Source organism: Nicotiana tomentosiformis, chromosome 1 (assembly GCF_000390325.3).
Source record: "Nicotiana tomentosiformis chromosome 1, ASM39032v3, whole genome shotgun sequence".
NCBI lineage: Eukaryota > Viridiplantae > Streptophyta > Magnoliopsida > Solanales > Solanaceae > Nicotiana > Nicotiana tomentosiformis.
In genome coordinates, this window is record NC_090812.1 from 111,802,423 (window position 1) to 111,825,114 (window position 22,692).

At 37.4% G+C, this 22,692-nt stretch overlaps 1 protein-coding gene and 1 long non-coding RNA gene across 3 annotated transcripts; both read right to left on the reverse strand.

Annotated features, from left to right (window-relative positions):
- Window positions 1-213: 213 nt before the first annotated feature.
- Window positions 214-20,747, reverse strand: LOC104121182 (tyrosine decarboxylase 2). 2 transcript variants are annotated; one of them, XM_009633109.4, is made up of 14 exons: window positions 20,547-20,747; window positions 20,320-20,440; window positions 19,957-20,029; window positions 19,599-19,829; window positions 19,049-19,212; window positions 18,688-18,828; window positions 17,812-17,871; window positions 16,520-16,684; window positions 16,158-16,214; window positions 15,441-15,505; window positions 14,686-14,809; window positions 3,874-4,011; window positions 3,622-3,746; window positions 214-389 (listed from the first exon to the last, which is right to left on the reverse strand). In XM_009633109.4, coding segments are annotated over exons 1-13 (1,464 nt in total). In that variant the 5' UTR covers window positions 20,549-20,747; the 3' UTR covers window positions 214-389; window positions 3,622-3,623. The 2 variants fall into 2 exon arrangements, with proteins under 2 accessions (XP_009631404.1, XP_009631403.1); XM_009633108.4 differs by lacking the exon at window positions 214-389 and having other exon boundaries at window positions 3,353-3,746; window positions 20,547-20,746.
- Window positions 7,155-11,017, reverse strand: LOC138901981 (uncharacterized). Its single transcript, XR_011412464.1, has 3 exons — window positions 8,632-11,017; window positions 7,293-8,329; window positions 7,155-7,261 (listed from the first exon to the last, which is right to left on the reverse strand). It is a non-coding gene; the product is annotated as an uncharacterized lncRNA (long non-coding RNA).
- Window positions 20,748-22,692: the final 1,945 nt, after the last annotated feature.

Consider the following 22,692-nt stretch of genomic DNA (forward strand, 5'->3'; position numbering starts at 1 on the left):
CAGTTGCTAAATTAATATTTAACAAGAAGTACAAAGCATGTTGACGCATTCACATCAAGAGGATGCACATACAAATGCAAGTCCAAGAGACAACTTCTACTCTCTTCTTGGGTCCTTTTATCAAGTATTTTATGTCTTGATTGATATTGTAATCCATCTTTCGTCATATACCCCCACATTCTTGTTCAAGAATAAACAAGAAACATAAGTAAAGGCACAATGAACTAACAGATCTTCAGATTCAGGCATCCAACTCACAAGGTAATATCCATGAATACTTTAGCAACTGTATAACCAAATGCAATGGACATTTTCCAATACCCGGGGCCTAAAGGATCAATTCCAATCAAATGTTCATTGGCAAAATCCTGTTACCTTTAGTCAAGAGCCTGACAAATAATGGAGGACATTCCTGTGCTCAGATATGTAATATACCCATGTTAATCTTGAAAGGAACATACTTGAATTCTGATAAATCAGCATACAGCATTGTCAACTGAAGCAATTTCCGTCAGTACTATGCCAGATATTTAGCATATTTGAAACAAGCACCCATTAGAAAAGGCTGAATATTCCAAATGCAAATTCTCCTTACTGGAATAATAGAGCACTAACAAATGGAAAATGAGCATCTGAAGCACCTTTTACAGTGCTTCAGTCCTCCACCTCCACCTCTACCCAAATCAAGGAATATATCTATCTACAAATAGGTTATTCTATCTATGGATATCTATAAAATTATTCAAATTGAATGGCCTTATCTTCTCTATTTCTCTCCCTCCCCCTCTCTTCTGCTTATTTGACAGGAGTATTGATTCTCCCAACTTAGTTTCCCAAAGAACTTATGGCCCTAAGGTAGGAGGAGAATAACTAACTGACACATATGTATCTAGGAAAAAATTCCACAGACATCTAATTTAGAGGTCTCGTCATCACCTGAACAACCTCATCTCAAGAAATCTTTCTAAAATTCCTTGGTTTCACACGCTAAGATCATTTTTTTTTTTTGAAATGGTAACAGATTTCATTGATATATAAATAACAGATTTCACACAGTAAGCTCATGCCTTAGAGTTAGAAGAAACAAAAGTTCACAGATTCAACCTTCAGGCAATGCTAAGGACTATGCTATTGAAGTAAATAAAATTGATATTGATAGTACAGGGTCATTGCAATCTGTCAATAAACTTTAGGTTACTAAATTAGTGATCGTACTCCCTTCATTCCAAGTTATTTATACACTTGCCCTTTTGGGACATCTTGACATGTTTGGTATACATCAAGGAAAGCACAAAAACTCAAATTCTAAATTCTATTCATAGAAGTGGTATCAAAATGATCTTAATATTCAAACTACGAATTATCTGGCTCCAATATTAGTAGTTCATTTATTCACCCTAAGAAAAATTAAAGGCAGAGGTTGTGCATTGGCTTGTTTCTCAATTTAATTGTGAGAAGTAAAAGACCACGACATGACAGAGATTTAAAGTTTTATACTTTAAAATATAAGAAAGTCTGGCTAGGACCTATACTTTCAGTTTCAAGTAAAAGAGCAAATTCAGAACACAACAAATATCTTAATCATGTTGAATTAAATGAAGCAGAGAGCCATTACCGCGGATATTTGTAACTTCACTGCATTTTTCACTCTTGTTATGGACCACAAATACAAGCAAATGAAGCTTCAAAGTATAATTGATAAAAAATCAAAAGTACAAGATTAGCACTTCTCACCTTGAACTTCATTGGATACACCCAATTTTGAGTGGAAGTGCATAGAAATTCAGCTGAGATCCATTAAAAAGTAGATGGGAGATTTGCCACAAACAGCATTTTGTTCACTACGCATTTAACTTGCAGATTCTAACAGGACACCTTTTCCATCTCCTCTGGTTATAGCAGCTATAAATGTAAAAGGTTGGTTCCTGGTTCTAGAGAATGAAGACTAACTGGAGTGAACCAGATGCAAGGTTCAACTAGATCAGTTTGTTACTTATGATGAGACTGAAAAAGGAAATATTTTATACAGGGATAGACTATAGAGTGACAACTTGGAGCAAGTTCTAGGCTGCTAACACATAGTGTTGGTGGGAGGTAGAGGGCCTTTGACACAGACAGAGATTTGCCCATGGATGAGTAAAGCATAGTGGAATACAAGGGTGTACACCACTGAGTTATTAGCCTCTTGTGCCAGTGTGATGGTCTAATCTATTCCTATTTGGGAAGATATGTCATCAGAAAGCCATTTGCAGATTGCGTGGCTACTCCCTTTCTTTTACTGCATACTCAGGGGCGTAGAAATAAACACATCTACATAACAACATCTTATTAAAATATACAGTTCGAATCATATTTATTTTTAAAACATTCAAACTATTACTACAACTCTCCTCGTTAAGCTTTTATTTTTTAAGTTGAATTCGTTATTTTTTAATTTTATTTAATATCCTCATTAAAACATGACAACTATGGGACTAGCATCGTAAAAGTTATTATAAGAGTAATCTTTTAATAAATAGGGCACAAAATTTATAAAATAAACAACACATGCTGCTGCTAGGGCTTGAACCCACGACCTAGAGAAGCAAAAGAGCCGCTTGACCAGGTGAGCTAAGGAATTGTTTGCTCTAAGCACTGTCATTTCTTTATTATCTTTCTTAAGTTATTTCTGCATATTAATTACATATACCTATTTAGTACATTTTCCCGACGAAAGCCAAGGTGCATCCGCCCCTGTGCATACTCACTTCACTCTTCTCAATAGCGACACAGTTCTTTCCTGTTACTAAAAGATTATAATTAACTAGTGGTCCCCACATAAACCTCAAAGCTACCAATTCACACTTTAGAAGACATATAGATCATCTCATTGATTATCATATCGTGCCGCAGCAACTCAGGAAATTGAATTTGGATAAAGCAGTTTAAATTTTGGCAATTCACTGATGTAAGCACCAAAAATTACAAAAGAAAGGAAATTAAATAGAACTTTAGATAAAGCCTAAGAGTGCTAGTCATGGAGGAGTTAGATTTATTGTCTGATGTGTACACTTTCACATTGCAATACAGTGGGCACCTTATCTCTTCTCTATGTGCCTTGATTTTCTGCTCTTCAGGATGATCCTAATCTCATACAGTTCGTAAGTGAAATCTTCTTTGTATCCTCAAGTCTTTGCCGTATTATTCTGTCTAATTTAATAGACGAGGTGTACCTCCCCTTTCTTATCATGCATATAATCATTTCATTAGCCCTAAGAAGTTAATTAAGATTCGTGATAAGAAATACAATAACGTAAGCAGTTATTTTGGCTATTCGAAAATTATCATATCAGTTACATAACAAATATTACTCTGACTGAAATGGGTCACTAATATATTATTGAAAGCAAAAATGATTCTTTCAGCCAATCATCAGAACTAAAGATGATCTGAGTTCGAGCGACATCGCGTGATCAAAGATAACAAGAAAAACCCTAGCCGTATTCTAGCCTTTGTTAAAAATGGAACAGAAAAGTCACTCAAGTAAAATACTGTAATAGAAGGGTCAATGAGAACAAGAAGACAAGAAGTTACATTTCGATAATGTGATCAATTAATAATGATGTGAAATAATTGGCTTACTATTAACATTTGCTTAACAATGTAGCAGCCTCGTCTTGAAAAACTTTCCAAGCTGCAAGAATGTGCCTCTCTTCTGTTAGTGGGGCCCCTATTGCAAAACGTAGTACGTATCTATTTGAAAGAACCTGCACAACTTGTTGACAATCAGTAAGATATATATTATAAAAAAATTAATGAAGCAACCTATTTAATCCCCCAATTCTGAATCAAAAACAAGTTGCTCAGGAAATACTTGGCAAAATTCAAATATACCGTGTGTGAAATAAACAATTTCCCAGTTGAGTTAACAGCATCTAGCAGGTCATGGTTCAGATTGTTGGCATAATCTTCACTACTCTGGGGTGGTAGCAAGCGAAAGCAAACCAAAGAGAACTTCCGAGGGGTGACAATCTGCAGGCAATGAACTTCTCAGGGGACAGATTTCTTATATAAAAGAGATATTAGGACGCTTTAGATAAAAACAATAATAAGTGTCTATCATCCCCCAAAGAAGAAAAATGCTAAAAAATATGAATCAACAAAGGAGCATAATGCTGCACAACAATATTTGGTTTAGTCAAAAAACAGGAGGTCTCCATTGCACAATCATGTTTTCATTTAGTTAAAACCAGGAGTTCTCATTCTAATGATCATCGTTACAGCTTTCTTCACGTTGGTAAATAGAGAAGACCACCCAAAGTTTCTGTCATCCACATTCTGCATATACGGGATAAATTTGATAAGGATAGCAGCCCCATAAGTATTCCCGGACCCAAGATTTTAGTGAAGGGGATCCAAAGCTAACGAGGCTTGAAAACGAGATCTTATACAAAGTTTGAAACCCCGTAACCGTTATTGTAAAGATATTTCTTGTAGCAAAGCTGTTTGTGAGAAATAATACACGGGAAAAATATTCTATTATGATGTACCCTAACTATAATACAAGTACCCCTATTTATAACAATACACAATACCTACACTACTCCTATTCCAAGTAGGACTATGTTTATTTACATAACAACTAACTAACACTCCCTCTCAAGACGGTGCATACAAATCATATGTACCGAGTTTGTTACATGTATAACTAATACGAGGACCAGTGAGGGACTTGATGAAAATATTTGCAAGCTGATCATTCGATTTCACAAACTTTGTAACAATATCTCCTGAGAGTATCTTTTCTCTAACGAAGTGACAGTCAATCTCAATGTGTTTAGTTCTCTCATGAAGGGATGTGACGCAAAATGAAGGGCAGCTTGATTATCGCACACAAGTTCCATCTGGCTGATTTCACCAAATTTCAACTACTTGAGCAATTGTTTTATCCAAACTAGCTCACATATTGCCGTAGTCATTGCTCGATATTCTACTTCTGCACTAGACCGAGCAACTACATTCTGTTTCTTGCTCTTCCAAGACACCAATTTGCCTCCTACTAAAACACAATATCCAGAAGTAAAACATCTATCAGATGTGATCCTGTCCAATCAACATCAGAGTATCCAACCATCTACTCATGGCCTCGATCTTCAAACAATAACTCTTTTCCTGGAGCCGATTTTATATACCGAAGAATGCGGACAACTGCATCCCACTGCCTATCACAGGGTGATGAAATTGAGAAGAAGAGAAGGCTTCTTTGTATTGCAATGTATTTTACATCCTACTGATACATGCCTTTATACAAAAGTTCTATAGCTATTCGAGGAAAGTAAATAAATGAAAATAATGAGAGAATATTCAACTACAATACAATTTTCCTACAATCAAGCTATCCTACAATCAAGCTATTAATTACATATTTGATTCTCTGATTTTTCTCCTATAATTATGTTGGTCAACACTCCCCCTCAAGTTGGTGCAAAGATGTCGCACATGCCCAACTTGCAAACCAGTCTATGGAAAGTCCGTTTGTTGAGACCTTTAGTAAACACATCTGCTAGCTGCTTTTTAGATGACATATGGAACAAACTCAAGACACCACTTGTAACTTTTTCGTTGAAGAAGTGTCAATCAATTTCAACATGCTTTGTTCGGTCATGTTGGACTGAATTATGAGCTATACCAATGACAGCCTTGTTATCACAATACAAGGAAAGTTTCCTTTTTTCATACAGTCTCAATTCCTCTAGTAGCCTTTGTAACCACAAAAGTTCACATACACTCTGGGCCATAGCTCTGTATTCTGTCTCTGCACTTGATCTAGCGACTACATTCTGCTTTTTGCTTCTCCAAGTAACTAAGTTTCCTCCTACGAGTGTACAATAACCGAATGTAGATCTTTTGTCATCTAGAGATCCAGCCCAATCCGTATCTGTAAAGGCTTCTATATGGAGGTGGTTATGTTTGGAGTTCAACAGACCTTTTCCAAGAGCAGACTTCAAATACTGCAAAATGTGAAAGACAGCTTGCATATAAGGATCTCGGGGATCATGCATGAACTGACTCACCAGGCTGACTGAATAGGCTATGTCTGGTCTAGTGTGGGAGAGATAAATGAGTCTTCCAACCAGTCTTTGATATCTTTCCTTATCAACTGACTTTCCGCTTTGTAACTTGTGATTACCTTCAATGGGTGATTCAATCGGTTTGCAACCTGTCATACCCGTTTCTTTCAAGAGATCCAAAATATACTTCATTTGAGAAATAAAGATTCCTCTTTTTGATCTAGCAACCTCAATTCCCAAGAAGTATTGCAACTTCCCTAGATCTTTGATTTCAAATTCCTATGCCAACATCTTCTTCAATCGGGTCATCTCCTCTTTATTTTCTCCTGTCATTACTATGTCATCAACATAAACTATAAGAAGAGTGAGTTTACCCTTTTGATGTCTTATGAAGAGGATGTGATCAGCATTGCTTTGTTGGTAGCCGAATGAGATCATTGCTTTGCAGAATCTGTCAAACCAAGCTCTAGGAGATTGCTTCAGTCCATACAAGGCTTTCTTCAATCTGCACACTTTTCTTTGACTTTGTTCGGTATCAAATCCAGGCAGGATCCCATATACACCTCTTCTTCTAAGTCTCCATGAAGAAATGTGTGCTTCACATCAAACTGTTGTAAGTCCCAATCAAGTTAGTTGCGCAAGACAAAATGATTCTGATAGTGTTCATTTTGGCAACAGGGGCAAATGTCTCTTGATAATCTACTCCATAAGTTTGAGTGAATCCCTAAACCACCAATCTTGCTTTGAATCTTTCAATTGAGCCATCAGCTTTGTGCTTCACAGTGAAGACCCATTTGCAGCCAACCAACTTTTTGTCTGGTGGTGAAGTGACAAGTTCCCAAGTATTATTTTTTGATAAGGCCTTCATTTCTTCAATCATAGCTTGCTTCCATTTAGGATCTGCAAAAGCTTCCTTCCAATTCTGGGGAATAGACACAGAAGAAATAGACAAGGCAAAGGCTCTATAGGAGGGGGACAAAGAATTATAAGAGACAAAATTAGATAAAGGATGTTTGGTGGTGCAAGATCTGACTCCTTTTCTGTGAGCAATAGGTATATCTAACTTATTAGGAAATGTAGGTAATTCAGCTTCGGCACATTGCATGATGACTTCTTCTACTCTATTTTTCCTTGAGTAAGTTTTCAAATCAGGTCTATCCAAACGCCCAATAGTCTCCCCCTGTATTATGTCTTCAATTTTACTTTCCCCTCTGGTACTGTCAGTGGTTTCAACAATAGAACTCGCGAGAATCATCTCTTCCCTTTTATAGTTCTCCCCCTGAAAAGGTGATGATGTAATACTGAAATAGGGCTCAGATTCTCGAAAGGTAACATCCATGCTGACAAAGATTCTCCGAGAGGGAGGATGATAACATTTGTACCCTTTCTGCGTTGGAGAATACCCAATAAAGACACACTTAAAGGCTCTAGGATCAAGTTTCCCAGAGTTCCTTGTATGAACAAAGGAGACACACCCAAATACCTTCGGAGGAACAGTATAATCATTCTTACCCTTCAATACTTCCAGAGTAGTTTGAAAATTGAGGGTTTTTAGTGGCATTCTATTGATGAGATAGGTAGCTACTAAAATGACATCCCCCAGTAAGGTTTTGGTAGATTTGTGGTAAACATAAGAGATCTTGCCACTTCTAACAAATGCCTATTTTTCCTTTCTACAACCCCATTTTGTGCACTAGTATAAGGACTACTAGTTTGATGGATTATCTCATAAGACTCCAAATAAGCACCAAAATTTTTATCCATGTATTCTGTGCCATTATCAGTATGCAAGATTTTATCTTAGCCTCAAACTGAGTGCAAATCATCTTATAAAATGACTGAAACCAGGAGAAAGCTTCATTTTTGCCTTTAACAAATACAACCAAGTCATTCTAGTGCAACAATCAATAAAAGTAACAAACCACCTACTACCAGATAAAGAAACTGTTTGAGTAGGACCCCACATAGCAGAATGATTAGTCGAAAAATGAGTTAGAACTTTTATTACCACTCAAAGGATAAGAGTTTCTAGTACGCTTGGCAAATTCACAAGCATCACAAAACAAAGATTCAAACTCAGTTCTAAAAAATAAACTAGGATATAACTTCTTTAAAGCAAAAAATGATGGGTGCCTCAACCGTCTATGCCATTGTATTATTTCTCGGTTGACATCCTTATTTCCTCCAAAAAAGGCCTGACTAAAGTCTCGAATTTCATCAATCCAATATAAGTCATCATGCAATCCACCACTGCCAACCATCTTCCTTGTTTGAAGATCCTGAAAAACACAATGATCAGGAAAGAACTCGACACTACAGTTTAGTTTTTTGGTGATGGCGCCAACAAATAACAGGTTAACAATAAACTCAGGAACATGGAGAATATATGATAATGTAATATGAGGTGTACAAACAACAGAACTTGTTCCAGAGACAGGAGTTAGGGAGCCACTGGCTATTCTGACATAATCCCCTTTGGAACTGGGAGAGTAGTTTTTAAAGCCTTTAGAGGAGCTTGTCATGTGTTTATTCGCACCAGAATCAACAATCCAAGAATTAAGGTGAGCATTAAAGGCAATACCTGACTTCACGTAATTGGAAGTGGCAACATTGGAAGAGTCAAGTTTATTCAGGAGACGGCGAAGATGTTGAACTTCATCCGAAGACAAAGCATCTCCAGAAGCAGTTTCCTGAATGTCTCCACATTTTCTGCAATATTAGCCTGACCTCTAGTTGGTTTACCATGTAGTTTCCAGCATGTCTCCTTCGTATGCCTTGGCTTTCCACAGTAATCACAGTGCAGGTGATCTTTATCAGAAGTGAACGCCTTTGGTTGTTCATGAGACACAGCTAACCCAGACTTCTCTATTGGTGCTGAATAAAGCATGACCCCTCGTCGACTCTCTTCCTGTTGAACATAAGAGTATGCATCCTCAAGAGAAGGAAAAGGAACTTTACCGAGAACTTGAACCCTGATCTGATCATATTCTTGGTTCAAACCGGCCAGAAAATCATACACCCTTTCCTTTTCAACCGATCGTTGAAAGAGAACTGCATCATCAGTACACTTTGCTTGGAGATCCTGATAGTAGTCAATCTCCTGCCATAACCCGCTTAACTCGGAATAATAATCAGTGATAGTCAACTCACTTTGTTTAGTCGCAAGAATTTTATTTCAAATTTCAAAAATCTGGGCATCATTTCCCTTGCGAGAATAAGTGCGCTTGGCTGAATTCCAGATTTTTTCAGCAATGTCAAGCAATAAATATTGTTTAGAAATTCGATGGTGCATAGTATTCAAAATCCAAGTCATAACAAGGGAAATATCATAATCCCATTGACTATAAGTAGCATCAGTCACAACAGGTTGTTTCTTTTCTCCAGTAATATAACCAATCATCTTCCTAGATTTAATAAACAACAAACAAGCCCTTGACCACACAAGATACGAACCAGCACCATCCAATTTTACCATACTAATACCATGTGAAACAAAATTATTGTTATCTATTGTTTTTGAGTCCCCCATATTTTTGAACAATCTGAAGCACAAAAAGAAATTTCAGAATATAAATTTTAAACAGAAGAACCTGGTAACCCAAAAACAGCCTTCAGAATCTGAAAAAAAAAAGGCTTCTGGAGCTAACTGGTTACGCCGGACTTGTCTTCTAGTGTTTGGAAAAATCTTAAACTTGTTTGGGTAGGTCGTACAGTAGGTATAATCCTTCCAGTGATACCAGTTTTTGTACACAACTGGCGGAGGGTGAAAAAAAGGCTTCGGACAGAAACTTTAGCAAGAAAACTAAAAGAAAGAGGGAGAAAACTCAACCTATGGAACCCTAGTGTTGCAGAGGGAGAAAACTCACCTCAAAAGGGCAGCAATGGCTCTGATATCATGATGAAATTGAGAAGAAGAGAAGGCTTCTTTGTAAATCAATGTATTTTACATCATACTGATACATGCCTTTATACAAAAGTTCTATAGCTATTTTAGGAAAGTAAATAAATGAAAATAATGAGAGAATATTCAGCTACGATCAAGCTATCCTACAATCAAGCTATTATTACAGATCTGATTCTCTGATTTTTCTCCTATAATTAAGCTGGTCAACACAGAGAGAATCCATAAACTGACTTACATCTAGTATCCAACGATTTGCTCATGGCCTCGATCCTCAAACTATAACCTTTTTCCTGGAGCCGATTTTATATACCGAAGAATGCGGACAACTGCATCCCACTAACTATCACAGGGAGAATCCATAAACTGATTTACAACACTCCCAAAACTGACTTACAACACTCACAGGAAAGGAAATGTCAGGTCTAGTCACTGTGAGATAATTTAATTTACCAACCAGCCACCTATATCTTGCAGGATCGCTAAGCGGCTCCCCCTGTCTTGGCAGAAGTTTAGAATTCGGATCCATCGGAGTGTCAACAGGTCTACAGTCTGTCATTCCTGTCTCCTCAAGAATGTCTACGGCATACTTCCGTTGTGAGATCACAATACTTGAGCTAGACCGAGCGACCTCAATACCCAGAAAATACTTTAATCTGCCCATTGCCAGTAATAACAATATCGTCAACATAGGCCACCAAATAAATACAGAGACTTGAAGCAGAATGCCGATAAAACACGGAGTTATCAGCTTCACTCTGAGCCATGCCAAACTCCTAGATAAGTGTGCTGAACTTACCAAACCAGGCTCGAGAAGACTGCTGTAGACCATAAAGTGACCAGTGTAAGCGACATACAAGTCCACGAGACTCCCCTTGAGAAACAAAACCAGGTGGTTGCTCCATATAAACTTCATCCTCAAGGTCACAGTGAAGAAAAGCATTTTTAATGTCCAGCAGATAGAGAGGCCAATGGCGAACAACAGCCATGGATAGAAAAAGACGGACTGATGCTATTTTAGCCACGGGAGAGAAAGTATCACTGTAATCGAGCCCAAATATCTGAGTATATCCTTTGACAACAAAACGGGCCTTAAGTCGATCAACCTGGCCATCCGGACCAACTTTGACTGTATAAACCCAGCGACAACCAACATTAGATTTACCTGAAGGAAGAGGAACAAGCTCCCAAGTACCACTCATATGTAAAGCAGACATCTCATCAACAATAGCCTATCGCCATCCTGGATGAGACAATGTTTCACCTGTAGACTTACGGATGGAAACAGAGGACAAAGAAGATATAAAAGCATAATGGGGTGATGACACACGATGATAACTTAAACCGACATAATGGGGATTAGGATTTAAGTGTGGTCCGTATACCTTTCTGAAGTACAATCGGTGTACTAGGAAGAGACAATTTCGTAGTAGGAGCAGGGTCAGGTGCAGGACGTGAATCAGCATGGACTGATGCTGGGCGCGGACGACGATGATAAGTCAAGAGTGGTGTTCCTGTGGCTGGGGATCTAGGAAAAACAACACTAGACTTTTCAACGCTCTGTATGGGTAAGACTTCTATGGCTGAAGGTGGAGGAGGAGCAATAGTAAACTCCTCAAAGGTAGGTATAGGTAAGACGGTAAGACCTCAGATATATCAAGGTGGTCAGAAGAGGTAAAGAAAGGTTTAGACTCAAAAAATGTGACGTCAGCTGACATAAGGTACCCACGATAATCAGGTGAGTAACAACGATATCTCTTCTGAACACGAGAATAACCAAGGAGGACACACTTGAGAGCACGAGGAGCTAACTTATCTTTCCCAGGGGCTAAGTTATGAACGAAACATGTGCTCCCAAAAACACGAGGAAGAAGAGAACACAAGGGTGACTGGGGAAACAATACTAAATATGGAATTTGAATCTGGATGGGAGATGAACACATCCGATTAATCAAATAACAAGGTGTGAGAACTGCATCGCCCCAAAAATGCAACAGAACACGAGATTCAATGAGAAGTGTGCGAGCAGTCACAATGAGGTGCATATTCTCTCTCTGCAACCCCATTTTGTTGAGGGGTATAAGGACAAGATGTCTGATGAAGTCATAAACAGCTAAAACTGAGAGGATAAATATTCTAAGGCATTATCACTACGAAAAGTGCGAATAGAAGCACCAAATTGATTTGTGATTTCAGCACAAAAATTCTGGAATATAGAAAACAACTCAGAACGATCTTTCATTAAGAAAAGACAAGTACATCTTGAATAATCATAAATGAAACTAACAAAATAACGAAATCCCAAGGTTGAACTGACTCTACTAAGACCCCATATATCAGAATGAACTAAAGAGAAAATAGACTCTGCATGACTCTCGACACTAAGCGGAAAGGAAGATCGGGTATGTTTCCCAAGCTGACACGACTTACAATCTAATGTAGACAAACTAGACAAACTAGGCACCATCTTCTGAAGCTTGGATAAACTCGGATGTCCTAAACATCTGTGAATTAGGTCTGGAGGATCTGTAACTAGACATGTTGTGGAGCGATTGAGTGAGTCAAGGTAGTAAAGGCCTTCTGATTCACGCCCTGTGCCAATCGTTTGCCCCGCACTACGGTCCTGCATAATAAAAGAATCATCAATAAAATATATACCACAATGGAGGGCACGAGTCAAATGACTAACAGATGCAAGACTAAACGGATAGCCAGGGACATAAAGAGCGAAATCTAGAGTGACAGAAGATCGGAGATTAGCTTGTCCAACTCTTTTTGCTTTAGTTTGAAACCCATTGGCTAAAGTAACAGTGGGAAGAGACTGTGAATACACAATATTCGACAAAAGTGATTTATTACCACAGATATGATCAAAAGCGCCTGAGTCCATGACCCATGGTCTAAGAGTACCAGACTGGGAAACACAAGCAAAAGAATTAACAGCAACGGAAGTATCAATCTGAGCAACCGACGCTACTTGTGGAGATTTCTGCTTACTTGATACTGAAGGAACTCATTATATTCCCCTTCAGATAAAGAAAATCCATGTTTACCTGTCTCGGTCTGAGCAACATAAGCATTTTTAGATGGTCGACCATGTAAAGAATAGCACACTTCACGAGTGTGTCCAAGTTTATTACAATAAGAACACTTGGGTCTAGATCTTCCAAAACGACCTCCTTTTCCAGTGTCTGGGATACGAGAACAGAGGAGTCAAGTGTCTGTGATGAGATCATTGGGTGACCTGGTGCTACAGCAAGGCGAAGTAATCGAGAGAATAATTCATCAACTGTAGGGAAAGTGGGACTAGCCAAAATCTGGTCACGCACTGAATCAAGGTCATTAGGAAGTCCAGCGAGTGTAAGAACTAGAAATATCTTTTGCCGTTGCTCTTGTTGCTTTTCAACACTAGTAGAAACTGGCATCAATTTCTCAAATTCCTCCATGACTGCCTGTACTTGTCCCAAGTAAGTTGGCATATCCAATTCCTATTTCTTCAAATTCATCATCCGCGATATCACATCATAGAAACGAGATATGTCATTAGTATATAAAGTACGAGTCTTTTCCCAAACTAAATGACATGCCTAGAATGGACGAAACAAAGGCATCAATTTGGAATCAATAGATCGCCCTAAGATACTACATAACTGAGCATCGATCTTTTCCCATTGTGCTTTGGCCTTTTCATCTCCCTCACTAGCCTTTTTGGTTAAGTGATCTTGAACACCTTGACATTTACACCACAACTCCACAGACGAAGCCCAAGATAAATAATTTGAACTTCCAAGTAGGGTTCAGAAGTAATCATAAAGGCTGAATTTCCAACTCCACTGTTTTTGGAACCAAAAGCATCAAGTCCGAGAGACATGATTGGATCAAATAATTACGAAGTCACAAAATTGGTGGCAGAGTTGGTCCAAATTTGTGTTAGGTCACAGAAACAATTAAGAAGCAGCAGAAAAAATACACTGCAGCCGCCGGAAACTGGAACAGTTGCCGGAATATGCCAATAGTCGCCGGAAAATAAAAAACAATTGTCGGAATGTGATGAAACTTGAATGGGTAGAGTCAGAATTAGTAGATGAAGCAACTGTCCTGAAGGAACTTTTTCAAAAAAATGGCCTGAAGGGGTCATTCTCGCCAGCGCGTGGACTCACGCGCTCGCCGGGACCCTAGCTTCTGCCGGCACGTGAGGCTGCTTCTGCCGGAGAGGTTGAGTAGGGTTTGGTCGCCGAACGATGACGGATCTTGTGGTAGTGTTGGATTTTGCACAACACTGACGGAGAGAGAGATGACGCAAGACAGCCGTGAAAAGTCGCCGAAAAATTGAGGCACAGTGACTTTCTGCTGTATTCTGGTTCCCGGATGTGTTTCACCACCACGGCTCTGATACCATGTGAGAGATAATGCACAGGAAAAATATTCTACTATGATGTACCCTAACTATAATACAAGTACCCCTATTTATAACAATACACAATACCTACACTACTCCTATTCCATGTAGGACTATGTTTATTTACATAACAACTAACTAACTAACAGTGTTCAATAGCATAAATACATACATATTTTAAATTTTTCAACATGTAATTGGCATGTATAAAGAAATTTATCAATCAAGGGGAATCCCCTTTCTGAAAGGTAGATACGATCTGTGCCTGTAAACATCCTACTTCAGTTAGTCAAATATTCCTTATTGGTTACTTTGCATTGATATGAAATTTTTACCTCAAACCTCTGGTCTTGAGCAACGAGTTCCTCAAAATGCCTTGCTAGTTCTATATGGTTTCTTATGTAAGCTTGAAGCTTTTCCATCCCATAGAGTCTCAATACCATCCACAACTTCAATGATCTGGTTAATAAACTAAATTAGATATGAAAAAGTTCAACCCTAATGCTGCAGTAAGTCCATATGAACTTCCTAAAACAACGTTCTTTGAGTACCCAAAGCAAATTGAAATGATGTTGAATTACAGAAAATATGTAAGAATTCAAGCACTTTATCTTATGAACCATTAAGCTGGTATCGCTTTATTTTTTAAAGTCCAGGGTACTCCAAAAACCCTCTATGTCAAAATAACTTTCATGAGCCATCATACTATCTACATAAACAAGATGTACATGTAATTCTTTCACCCCCTGGATCAGTAACGCTTGTCAGCTCACAAGATCAGAGATGATGTCTTTTTCTCAGTGTCCATTGTTTCATATTAGTCATTCAGGTTTAAGACATGCTTTCACTGTCTTTCACATTATTTCTCGTTTCGCTTTAAGGCATGTTTCCACTTGTAACAGCTGTGTGGACTTAGTTGCAGACCTAACATAAATAAATAAATGCGTCTCCTCTATAACAACTTAAAATTTTAGAAGGGATGGCACACAATTAAACCGGCACCAACAGGGCACATGTCATAGTGCGATAACCTCGGCATCTAGCAAAATCAATATTTTCTAGCAAACTTTATACAACATTGATGGCATACCTGAACCTGCGTCCAAGGGGAATTTGCCAGTCCTTGTAATCCACAACCAATTTTCCTTGAGAAGCCTGGATTATCAAGTTTATCACTATAGGTGAGCCAAAATTTTCACAAGAAAACTGGTTATCATGCATAAGTAAACTATTCGACAATGTTAGTACCAAAAAGAAAACTCAACTTGTTGAAGTAACATTTACTTTCGAATAACTTCAAAGAAAAGAAGTTACCTATTGAACTCCAAAAACAGTTTATTTCATGCAATAAAAGGCATTTTAATCAGCAGTTTGGCTATCAGATCCCAAGAACTGATAGAGCTGATGCCTCAAAAGCACAAGATAACAACTTTACAAAACAAATTTTAGTTACAGATCTGCAGAGAAATCCATTCAGTCAAAGACAATGATATGCATAGCAAAGAACAATTTATAAAAAAAAGAGATCGAAGTTTGAAGCCGTCTCCGCAAGGGTGAAAGGGAGCTGTCACCAAACTCCTATCAAGTGACACAAGCACTGATCACTATTGTTTGGGGAAGTAAAAGTAACCTGATGCGTGATTACATTTCACAAATTCAATTTCCGTGCTCATGCTCTGATAAACAAGAAATAAGCCTTATTTTATCTGTGTTAGAAGGTGGAATACTACAATTGTTTCTGATATTATAGTTATTTATTCTACAGACAAAAACTGAAAATATGAGAATTGAACCTAAGGATACTTACTTTGTTTTTGAGAAATTCAGGATTTGTTGACAGTGACTGGATAAGTGCACTCCGATCCTGTTCAGATGCAAATACCATTAAGTCCAGTTTTCCAAACTATACAAAGTCATGTTAGCTCCGGTGTCTGGAAAAGTATGTGTCCAGTAAATGAACTATTAAAAAGATGAATTACCAAAGCAGCAACTCAAACAAAATCTGGCCAACTACAGAAGCTGTTTCCAGTATCGGTTAAGATGACATGTATTGCTATTCAGTCAGGAGTATTTGGAGATGTCCTAAGGTCACCGAGGTCCTCCCATAATAGTGGAATTGCATATACTTCTATTTAGTTTATGGAATGACACCAGAAGATAGCACTGTACCTTGACCCAGAGAGCTGAACAGTCAAAGTTTGTCAGGAACCACTTATGTGCATTCATGTTGAAAGAATCAGCTTCTTCTACACCATCAATATAGTGCCGGAATTCTGGACAGATACATGCACTTCCAGCGTAGGCAGCATCCACATGAAACCACATGCTATTACTCTGTCATATAGGCATGTGACTTAGCCTTGTTCCATATGGACTAAACACTGACTATATGGACTCACTAACGGTGATGCAAAGAACACGGTTCAGTACACTGCTAATAATTACGAGATATCTGATAAAACCCATTAATACATAAGAAACTAAGTTCAAGAATCAAAAGGTTCATTAAAAGGCTTACAGGAGCGGGATACAGAGAAGTATGAGATGCTTCCATAATCTACTCAACAACAAATGCAAGTTCTGTTTATGTTGCTTTGGGCATAACGTTTATGGTTTGTGCTTGACACCAGTGAGGCTTAACCCTATATCTTTACTGGTTATGGTTTAAATTTAGTGTGGTATCTTGAAGTGAAGTTCTGAATACTTGAGCTAGTAGTAAGCAACAAATACAGTGTTGCAAGTAGAGAAAATATCATATGTGTTTCTGTTTGGATTTATGTAAAGAAGTATATCAATCGCAATACAGGGAAAGTTCAGTGAGATCTAAATTTGTTGGACACTTAGCGTTGTTGTTTCATGGTTACAATTCAAAAGCAGCAATTTAGCTTCACTCTAGAGCATCCAAGTACCTTTGACCTTCAAAAATATAGAAGTTAATATCTGAGCTAGTGGTGAGTTATATGTAACCGGAAAACCTGGCTGGCCTGAAAACTTTGTTTTTTGATTCGACCTAGAGCAGAGAACTAAAGTTATGACGAACAGAATTAAAATATACATTTGATGTATATTAAAATTTATACATGAAATATGATGAATGGCACAATTAATGACTAAATATAGATAATAAGGGATATCTTAGGATTATATATCGATTCTTTTGGTCCACAAGGTATAATGAGGAAGCAGCAAAGAAGAAATTTAAACCCAAAGTAAAAATCCCAAGTTTCAACACTGAAAAACCCAACAGTCAATGATCCAAGTGAAAAGATTGAACTTCTCGGTTTGCCCATCTAAAAGCTGAAAACCGAGAAGGAATAAAACGACGCAGACTGAAATAACCAATGCGCAGCCCTAATTTGAGAAATGGTCATACTTCCTTTCTTCGCCTATAAGTTAAATAAATTATCCCTCGTAACAGATTCTCCCCTCATGATGTCCAAACCCCTTTTACCAGGCTTTACCTTGGCAATCTTTCCCAGGGCAAGCAAAGGATCCACAGCAGTGGAAGATGTTGTACCAATCTGTGAATGAATAGCAAAAGACTGCTTTAGCATTTTAGAATCCACAGCAAGGAAATTACATGTCAAAAACAAGCAAAAGAGATGTTAGAAGATTTCTAAATGTGGCATACTTTGATTTTACTACACATTCAATTTATGTATAAACTTTACTGTTTAATGCTTTCCACACATCTGAATAAATTCCTAAGGACTGATTACCAACAATTTGCATCCAATGCTGTAACCAAGTTTACACTTGTGATGTCTCACAATTTAAGCATCTCAAAGTGCTTATATCTCAACCAACTTACTGACACATAAACATTAGTAAAAGAAGACTTGTGCATGGAAAATCACCTAGATAAGTTTTACTTTTTTGTAAAAGAGAGAAAGGGTCCTTATTGATATTATCAACACACAAATCACTATATGCTAACTAGACAAGCCAATATAAATAGCTTCGCTGTTCACTGAAAGAAATGAATACAGAAAATGCATTTTCTTTTTTGAATGTAAAGAAATATGTAGGTTAAGACAACCTTAAAAAGTCTCAAACTCGAATTTAAGTTCAAGACGCCTATATCCTAACTTAGTAAAGTAATCACTATTTGAAGCCTTTAAAGTTTTGAGGTGGATTTAATGATCTTCTTTCTCTTTTCTAGAACAGGACTTTGCAGTAACTTATCTTGTCAGTGAGACCTAAGGGCTATGCAGAATCTTACCTGAAATGAAAGAGACCCAAAAAGTCAACCGAAGAAAATAGTTCTTTTGCTAATACATTGCAAGATATGGTTTGAAAAGATAGACATAGTATCTTCTTTTTTCTATTTTCCTTACAGTAGCACAAAAGAAGAAGGGTATTAAACCAGTGGCCAGGTCATGTGATACAGCTTCTGAAAGTGTGTCAGGAGAAAGAGCATAATCCTTGGATGGGTCTGCTTTCAGCATCCTAAAGTTCTCAGGATGAATTCCTCCTATCTGCCACAATACAGAAACTAAAAGTAACTGATCTCAAAGACGAAATGGGTTAGAAAAAAGAGACTTTTATTTGCAAAAAGGCATCCTTTTTCGTATGTTCGATGTAGATTAACATTGGTGAACCGAACATGAATTCCTGTCATCCTCAACTTTTCCTTGTTACCACTTTTGTTAAGTAAATTAGCAATAATGCACAACGTCAATCAATTTTGACATATACCTGGCAAGCTTTCTGTAAAGCAGAATGAGTTTGATCAGAACAATAGACCACCAATTTGCCAATTGCATCTTTTCCGACCTTTCTCAAGACCTTGTCCCGAGCAGCTAAAAGCACAACTAGAACAGCTTCACTTGCTGTTCCCTGTATAACTCCACCTCCTTGACCTGAAAGTCAATTTTTACAAAATGAAACCATTTTGTATGGCCAATCAACTCCCCCGTTTGACCTTAGCAAAGATATCTTTTGGAAAGAAAATACAGTGGACATATTTAAGTCGATCATCCATCTTTTATAAAGTAAGGTTCTATCTTCTCCCTCCTAATTTTTCGCTTAACTTATCTCAAATTTCTAGTACTTTTAACCAAAACTCAAAATAAAGTGTGCTCAAAGAGCACAAGTTGCCTGTAATTTCAAATTTTCATGTTGTTCCAATAAGAACCGAATAAAATATTCAAATTTACAAATATTTTCCACACAAATCCACAATTTGACTTTTTTCGAGAAAATCTGACTTTTTTCGAGCGCTGGAGTGGAAGACAAAGGTCATTACCTGTTGAAAGGAATTCATCAGGCAACTTAAGTTCTTTAGCAAGCCAATCCAGAACGATCATTTCGAGTTCTGTTGCTGCTGGAGAAGTTATCCAACTAAAACCAACCATGTTAATCCCGGCACTGAGCATCTCCCCCAAAAATCCAGCTACACTACTATTAGAAGGAAAATATGCAAAGTAATCTGGGCTCTGCCAATGAGTCACCCCTGGTAATATTTTTGTCTGTACATCTGGATCAAATGGCACAAGATCCAAATTACATGCCTGCTCATCAATGCCTTATCCTTTCTTTTTAAGACGGTGAGATATCAAATGATTCAATATTTCAATTACACACAAAATTACTAGATATTTCACCTTCAAGAACGTCTTGCAATGTCTCGGAATGAGCAGGTGCGGTTTCAGGAAGTAGCTTACGAAGATAACCGGGCTTCGCAAAGGCAAGGCGTGGAAACAATCAATAACTGAGGTCAAATTACTAGTAACAACTAAACAGAATTCTTAAGATGAACAATGATTTCTCATATGTTGACCAACTAGGATAGTAAGACATGTATGTATTGTAAAAAGAGTGAGCTTTACTAATATCATTCAAAATAGATTTGTTAATTTCTAGTAAACTCACCACAAGGTATTCAGATTCAGACGTCTTGGCGAGTAAAAGGACTGTGCATGGGAAATAATAAGGGGAAAGAAATTGAAGGGTAGTTATAGAAAAACCTGAACTTGACTGAGAACAGGGAAGTTCTCGATATTCTTGTAATAATCAGCAATGAAATCCACCATTTGGTGACCATACTCTCTCAGTTGCTCTGCATCCATGGGCTTCAATTCACCCTCCCTAAACATACCAAATAAAGAAAACCCCTAAGTTTATACACAAAATCATAGCAAACGTAATTCTAAGTCAGAATTTCATTTTTGCATAACTCCGAATTGGCACTTACATTTTCGTTCTAAGTTAATGTATGAACTCAGCGCAACAGATGAAAGCGAAAAATGAGAGTGAAGAGACTAGTGGTGTGGAGGGAGAATGAAACCGCAAGTTTCAGATACTACTTATTTGGTGTGCAGAGCAAATGACGCAGCAAAGGAACAACTGGAAGACGTCAATCTCCCACGTTACATTTACCAACTCCTCTTCTTTCAGATAAAGATGGGTTTTGAGTGCTATCTTCTTTTCTTAGGTAACTTTGATTTTATTTTATTCTATAGTTGAAGTGAATACTATTTATTTAATTAAACATGTATATATTTTATATTTTAACACTTACATATATAAACTTTGATTGCAATTTTATTTTATGTTAGAACATTTTTTGTGTAGGTCTTATGATTTAAGTGGTCTTACTTTTTGTTTTGCAAATAGGAAATATTACTATGCTTCTAACTAAAATTCAAAAATACAGCCAAAATACTATGCGGTCCTTTCTTATTATTCTTTTGTATCTCCTTATTATTTTTACACAATTGGCTCCTTTTAGTAAAATCTGACTTTGTGAATGACCAATTTGTGCGCATTGCGATTATTTGGTATGGCAACACATATTTGTATGCATTTCCTTTTTTTTTTATTCTTTCTTCTTCTTCTTTTTAAACTAAGCCTCCAGAGTAATTAATTAAAGTGAGTGCAATTAATATATGTTCTTTAAAGAAAAATAGTTCATTTTTTTCAGGCCAAAAGAAAATAATTCATTATTAGAAATAGTTTCATGAACCAACTAATTGTGAATCCGGAACTAAAATGTGGTTCTTTTGGACTCAAACGATCGAAATGTGTGGAGGAAAAAAGATGGTAACCAAAATATGTGTAACGCTCTTTTAAAGGGCGATATACCTTAACGGTCGTTTGCCCGTTAAGGTATAGCGCCCTTTAAAAGGGTGTTATACGTGAATTTGAAAAGACGGGAGGTATAGCGCCTTTTATTACCGCGCTATACGTATTTTGTGGGCCCACCAGTAATTCTTCTGGGCTTAACCGACATAACAATAATTCAACTTGGTATAGCGCCCTTATTTAAGGCGCTATACCTAAAATAATTGTACCTGGGGACTGGTTTTTGCACTATTTAAGCAGGTTAAGAATTTTCTAAAAATTCATTCATAAATATTCTCAAGTCTTCTGAAATATTTCTTCGTTAAGTTGTTTTGCATTTTGTCATAATGTCTAAAGAGCGAAAAGTAAGGGTTTTATTATATTGGGGATGAGTTTGTGGTGGCAAATAACTCAGTAACCTATAGTTTATCTCCATAGTGTCATGTTAAGTTGCCACTTACAATGGAGTACGATAAATTGATATCGTTGTTATATAAAAAATGAGTGTGAGAAAACGTTCAGTGAACCTTAACGTAACCGGAAGATAACCGTATTTTGTCACTCTGCAAGGGGTTGCTTGTTATGCTGAGTTTAACATCGAGGACGATGAAAACCTGAGAGATTTTTTGAGGACTTCGGATGAATACCGGGAATTTCTTGTGATAAAAATATTGGAAATATACGTCAATGTTGAAGACGTTCGCAATAATGAGGTTGCGCAAAGCGGGGATATCTCTCAGTCATCGGGTGGTTATTTTGGAGCAGTTTTAGCCGAACAGGTTCCGACTTAAAGAGTTTGGCCTGATCTAAACTTATCTCCACGGGCGAATGAGGAGCGAGGAAATAATTTCTCTCTTAGTTTACATAATCCACAAGACGAGTGGTAAAGTTCAATTTTCCTTTGTGTTACGATATTTATTTTTGTTGTATTGAATTTGTATTAACACTAATATATTCCACAGGGGGTACCGGCTAGATATGAATTTTACAAATTATGAACCAGCGTTCAGTTAGAATATGTCTATTTCTGGTGTGTTGGATCATGGTGGTCCATCCAGGAGTCATCACCAACAGGATAATGTCCATCATGGGATGTCAACACATTACGATTTATAAGTGAAGTGATATAGCTATATGTAAAGTATTTATCAATTTGAGTAACTCATTATTTTGTTGGTTGTGCAGTGAAAACGAGCATCCTGAAGGTCTTGTCCTCACTCAATTGCCCGAAGATGACATATTTAATCGGGATCTAGCAGATGCACAGAGTCAGGAAG

What these genes read in the sequence shown, in the direction of transcription:
- LOC104121182 (XM_009633109.4), bottom strand. An exon ending in CCTTCTTCTTTTGTGCTACT is followed by an intron (nt 17,872 to 18,687) that starts GTAAGGAAAATA and finishes ATTCATTCACAG; the next exon opens with ATTGGTACAACATCTTCCAC. An exon ending in GTTCAGCTCTCTGGGTCAAG is followed by an intron (nt 16,215 to 16,519) that starts GTACAGTGCTAT and finishes GCATCTGAACAG; the next exon opens with GATCGGAGTGCACTTATCCA.